Source organism: Culex pipiens, chromosome 2 (genome assembly GCF_016801865.2).
Source record: "Culex pipiens pallens isolate TS chromosome 2, TS_CPP_V2, whole genome shotgun sequence".
In the NCBI taxonomy this organism is placed as follows: domain Eukaryota; kingdom Metazoa; phylum Arthropoda; class Insecta; order Diptera; family Culicidae; genus Culex; species Culex pipiens.
In genome coordinates this window covers 104,746,879-104,752,097 of record NC_068938.1, presented here as the reverse complement: position 1 = coordinate 104,752,097, position 5,219 = coordinate 104,746,879, and the positions used below count along the sequence as shown (strand labels likewise).

Genomic DNA, 5,219 nt, shown 5'->3' with positions numbered 1-5,219 from the left:
GTTTCAATCTTGTCGTGTTATCTTGACGTGCCCTGAAAATTGATGTAAGTGCGACATCTGGCCAAAGGGATTTTAAGTCAGAACGCGTTTGACACACGTACACGTGCTCTATTTTTTGTTTATTCAAGGTCGAACTTCAAAACGCGTGTATATCGGAACGTCAAAAAGCGACGTGCGACAACAGACCACGACAACGTCGATACGTTAATATGTTGGATTACCGCCGTAATAAGCAGAAGGATTTTGACTTAGAGAGTTCTTAGATGACCCATGACATCCCAACATACCAACAACGTAGTGTACCATGCTCGCTGAACCTATAGGCATATGATCCGAAGTCAAAATCCGACTTTTTTTTCTAGTTACGGCGGTAAACTTGAACTTAATCTATAACTCCAGAAAGTTTTTGGAGATTTTATTATTAATTTCAAAGAGACAGCCGTTAATGTTTAAAACTTATAGTTACGTATAAGTTGACGGGGCTATTGTTAATTAATCCAATTATTTTTTGATCAACACGATAAAAGTGCTACAAACCAAAAGAAACAAACTTTTCGCAAAGCTACGCACAAATGCGATGAAATCGCTTTTAATACGCCTGAATGTTTTCTACGCTCGATGAACAACTGCTGCATCGCTTCAGCACTACTTCTTCCTCGATTTCATGCACACATCAAACAGCACACGTATGGTGAAGAAGTAGACCACTTCGAAGCCGGTGATGATACTAAAGCCAAGAAACAGTCCAAGGATCCCTCCAAAGGATGCTGCAATAGTACGAAAAAATATAGGATATCATTTCAAGCAGCCAAGAGGTCACTCACCCAACACCCCTAACCAGTTCTGGTAGATATCCTTCCGGTAGCGCGTTGACACCAAATCGCTGAAATAGATGTGAACCGCACTTTGATCCTGGAGTTTAATGTCTTTGCTGTAATCAATTACGTAAAAGAAGATTGATTTTATTCGCTCAATCACGTAAAAAGCCCTCATTAACCAACAGGCAGTAGGGGAGAGTGGGGAGACTTGATCCCCTTTTTTTGTATCGCACATAACTCTGTCAATTTCTCACAAAACTATAAACTTTTTGCATGAATTGAAAGCTTAAACATTCATCTATGTTTGGCTAATAAGGATATTTCATCAGATGAACTCTTCGAATCATGCCAAGCGTTTAAATAAAATATTTTTAACCGGCATTTTAAAAATGTTAGGGGTAACTTGATCCCCCTTTCAACATTTTGAAGAAATTTTAAGCAAAATGTTTCTTATTCATCCAAACTTTTAATTTTCTATAAGTTACAGCAATTTCACATAAAACCTGTACGTTTGTGTTCAAAATATAACAAGTTTATTATGTTAAATATTTAAAAACTTAAAATTTTCTTTTTTAGACCAAAATTGAGCATGTTTACAAAAGCTGGTCATTTTTTTTACAAAAGTTTTGAAAAATGTTTCAAACTGCATTAAGTTATGTACAACTATACTAAAGGAAACTATGTATGAAAACCCAGCTCAATTAATCAATGTTGAGGCTGATTCCAGTGACTGTAAAAAGGCAGGGATCAAGTCTCCCTAAACGCACTTTTTTAAACAATTGATTGTAAAAATAGTATGACGATAAATTTAACATCAAATGCGTAAGGGTTTTGGAGTTAATAAGTTTATCAAACAATTCATGTATAAAAAATAATTTTTTGAATAATTTTTGAGTGTTTTCTATACATATCAATACAAAGAAAAAAAGATCTCTTGGAAGTTTTTTGCAGCTCGTTTTAGAAAAATGTGTGTAACTGAATCTAAACATTTTTTAATTTTTTTCTTTGTTTTCTACAATGAGTTTTAGTTAATTGCGCACAACTTTCTAGAACAAAGCTAATTGTTTTACCCACATGCTGACGAGATACAGGCTTGGGATCAAGTGTCCCCGGGGATCAAGTCTCCCCACTCTCCCCTAATACTCACAAAAACTCCACCGAGTTGTTGGAAAAAGTTCGATTCATCTCGCTCGTAATCATGTCCACCGAGTACTGAACCATCTCACAGCTGGGCAGGCAGTGGCACGGGGACGGAACGGTACTGTCCATGACCTTCGTCACGGACAAATTGTTACGCCCCGGGATGGCACTGCGAAAGAGTTCAAGGTTCTGCTGCAGACATCGAACGTCCTTCATCTCGCAGTTCGGTAGCGTTCCGTTGTTGGGCAGATCGTACGGAACGCAGCGGCACCGCTTGAAGATCTGATCGGTGCTGCATTCGATCATGCAGTTCGAGTAGGAATAACGCTGCATCACGTGCATCCGGAGTTCGTTGTAGCCGAAGCAGTTCCGCGAGGCCGGGTCCAGCTCCATGGCGTATTCGGTGCTGTAGGTTTCGACTAAAATTGGAAAGTCTAAAACATCGCCTATGAACTTGATTTTACAATTCATACTTGGCAAAACGGCTAGGAAAGTTTCGGTTCTAGAGTGGACGATCCGGGTTTCGCCGTTTTCGTTAGGGAAATCATACGAGTTGTGTATCAGGATCTTGAACCCGGTCGTGGCGATGTCCGTGCTGAAGTAGTCCTCCACGTGGGGGTTCAAGATCAACGAGAGGCCGGTTTGGTAGCCACTGGCGGTGACGCGCCGTGGTTCGAATGCTCCTCCTGATTTCCTGCAAAAAAGTTTGTTTTTTTAGTGCTTTTTAATTCGAATACGTTCGAGTTAGCGAGCAATCGAATTAATGAATCCGTTCTGTAGTCAACTTCTATCCAAAGTAAAGGCTGTTCTGAAATCTTTTAACGATTCGTCAGAAGTCCAACACTCACTTCTCATAGTCTCTAACCCTGGCTCCAAAATAGTTGAACGAACAGCACAATCCCTCCGTACTGTTTGTGGTCCGAAAAAGCGTATCACACCTCCACTGGGTTCCCTTCCACAGACACCTCTCGAACATCGCCGAACAGGGAGCCGCAAATTCACCCATCAACTGCGGAACCTCCAAATTGTTCTCCAGCAATATGTCATGCAACCTGCGATATTCCCGCTCGTCCGCTTCGGCCAATCCATCCACGTGTAAAAACAACCTAAACATCCCAGCTAATTCCTCCGCGCTCATGTTCTGGGGCCGTGACATGGCTTGTGCCCGTTCCAGCGCTTTACTAGCAGAAATCTTGTTCAAATTACAAATGGTAACCGCCGGAAAGGGCAGATTCCACGTGGCATAGTTGGTGCTCTCGATGACGGTCACCGTGGGCGTTTCCGCGTTCCAGGTCCACGAGATCCACAGCAGCACCACGGCCGTAACGAACGCCGTACTGACCGCCAAAACCCACAAAGTGCGCTCCAGTGGATTGTAGCCTTCGCGGACGATCTGACTGTAACCGTGGAGGGCCGTTGCCTGGCAGAGGTCGCGCAGCTGGTTCTTGAACCACGGGATTACGACAGATCCGGTTGTAATTTGTTCCGCTACCGCCGGATCTTTAGGAGGTGCAGGTTCGGCATTCCGACGTTCCTTAATCGATTGGATGACACGACCTCCGAGCCGCCTGAAGTTCATTGTGGTTGGTCAAGCACTGACCATTTGCGGGCAATTAACCGACCAAGGGTCAATCTGTGTGATTCATGGGTAAGCTTGATTGTTTCATTAATTATTTCGTCCAGCGACGATATCTCAATAAGAAAAACGGTGTTCATGAACGAGACTATATTGATTGACCTTCGCACCCCTAATTTCGGTACTGGAACAAAGTAGAGGGACGCATCAGTCACGATTAACTGTTAGAACCTAACTTAACTTAGTAGATTTACTGAACAAATCTGGAGTTTTTTTTTTTAAAAAAGGGTCCAATAAACCAAATTTCAGTTTTTGCTTTTTGGGTGTTTTTAATACCCCTGACTCAAGGCGGTTCCAAAAACACCCAAAAAGCAAACACTGGAAATTTGGTTTATTGGACCTTTTAAAAAAAACTCCAGAAATAAAGTATCGATTGTCAATTGTGCTCAAAGCTCAAAAATTCATTTAATTTTTATTTTGTTTTTCGTTCTACTGCTTTTATAACTGAAAAACGTGTGCTATTAGGACACAAAGGTTTTCGCTTCTCTTCTGTAAGACCCAACCCCGCCTATCGAGCTTTGATCCAAAATTTCATCAAAAATCCAAAGGAAAAGAGAATTCTCCATTAACTATATTAACTTCATTTTTTAAGAAAATCTTGGGTACAGGAAACGTTTCTAGAGATTTCCAATTTCCCGGGAATTCTGCTATTTTCCGGAATTCCCAGGACCTTGAAATTGTATGTTTTATGCAAAATAATCAATATGTGCCCAATAATGTGATAGAAATTGAATACATTTATTTCAAGTAAACGAACTTTAGCCACACAGATAAAAAATGATGGTAATATTCATCAGGAAATGGTGACAGATTTTGTGGCAAAATAAATGATAAATTTTACCCCAGAAAATGATGAATTTTCATCAGTTTTTGATGAATATTCATCAGGTTCACATTTTTACACATTTTGTATGTAATATTACACAAATAAAGAGGTAATATTCAACCTACCAAATTTTCAACATTCCAAAATTCAACTTTTTTTTTCTTTGCATAGTCGTTCAATTATCATCAAATTAAGTTATTATGTCGAGGTTTTCGTTACTATGTGGTATTTTTTATACTTGTTGTAAAAGTTTTCTGCAAATGTTCATTTCTAAAGCCTATTGGGTCTCAAAAATGTACTGTACTATTTTGCTGCAATTGATAATTCTAACTACTGAGTGATTTTTTTTCCTATTTTTAATGAACATTTCGTCGCCGTCGTGCTAACTTGTCGCACGTGCATTTTGGGCCAAATTGAGTTAAGAACGCCATTTTGTGCAGCTAACAATGCCTCACCTTTTGACCTTCACAGATCCCCAAAATTCGATTTCAATCCTGAGATATTCAATAAAAACCGAAAAAACTCCGTGCATTGTTGTCGCTCTTCATATAAAAGAAGTTTCAATCATGTCGTGCTATCTTGTCACTCCCTGAAAATTGATGTAAGTGCGACAACTGGCCAAAGGGATTTCAGGTCAGAACGCGTTTGACGCACGTACAAGTTAGACTACCGTAAACATTTGTAATTATAACTCGGGACTCCAGCAATCAATTTCAACCAAATTACGGGACAATGTACAGAATGGTCAGCCAAACAACACGTGTTTGTTATTGTTTACATTGCGTGCTCTAGTTTTTGT

The 5,219-nt window shown here is 40.0% G+C and overlaps 1 protein-coding gene across 1 annotated transcript; it reads right to left on the bottom strand.

Moving 5' to 3' along the window:
- Positions 1 to 612: 612 nt before the first annotated feature.
- LOC120428680 (sodium channel protein Nach-like) lies at positions 613 to 3,696 on the bottom strand. Its single transcript, XM_039593739.2, has 5 exons — positions 2,807 to 3,696; positions 2,432 to 2,652; positions 1,966 to 2,377; positions 825 to 931; positions 613 to 767 (listed from the first exon to the last, which is right to left on the bottom strand). Exons 1-5 carry the CDS (start codon positions 3,535 to 3,537, stop codon positions 646 to 648), a joined length of 1,593 nt encoding a protein of 530 aa, XP_039449673.1. The 5' UTR covers positions 3,538 to 3,696; the 3' UTR covers positions 613 to 645.
- Between the last annotated feature and the right edge of the window lie 1,523 nt (positions 3,697 to 5,219).

What these genes read in the sequence shown, in the direction of transcription:
- LOC120428680 (XM_039593739.2), bottom strand. Translation starts at nt 3,537, where the DNA reads ATGAACTTCAGGCGGCTCGGAGGTCGTGTCATCCAATCGATTAAGGAA. An exon ending in TTTCCTAGCCGTTTTGCCAA is followed by an intron (nt 2,378 to 2,431) that starts GTATGAATTGTA and finishes TTCCAATTTTAG; the next exon opens with TCGAAACCTACAGCACCGAA. An exon ending in GAACTGGTTAGGGGTGTTGG is followed by an intron (nt 768 to 824) that starts GTGAGTGACCTC and finishes GTACTATTGCAG; the next exon opens with CATCCTTTGGAGGGATCCTT.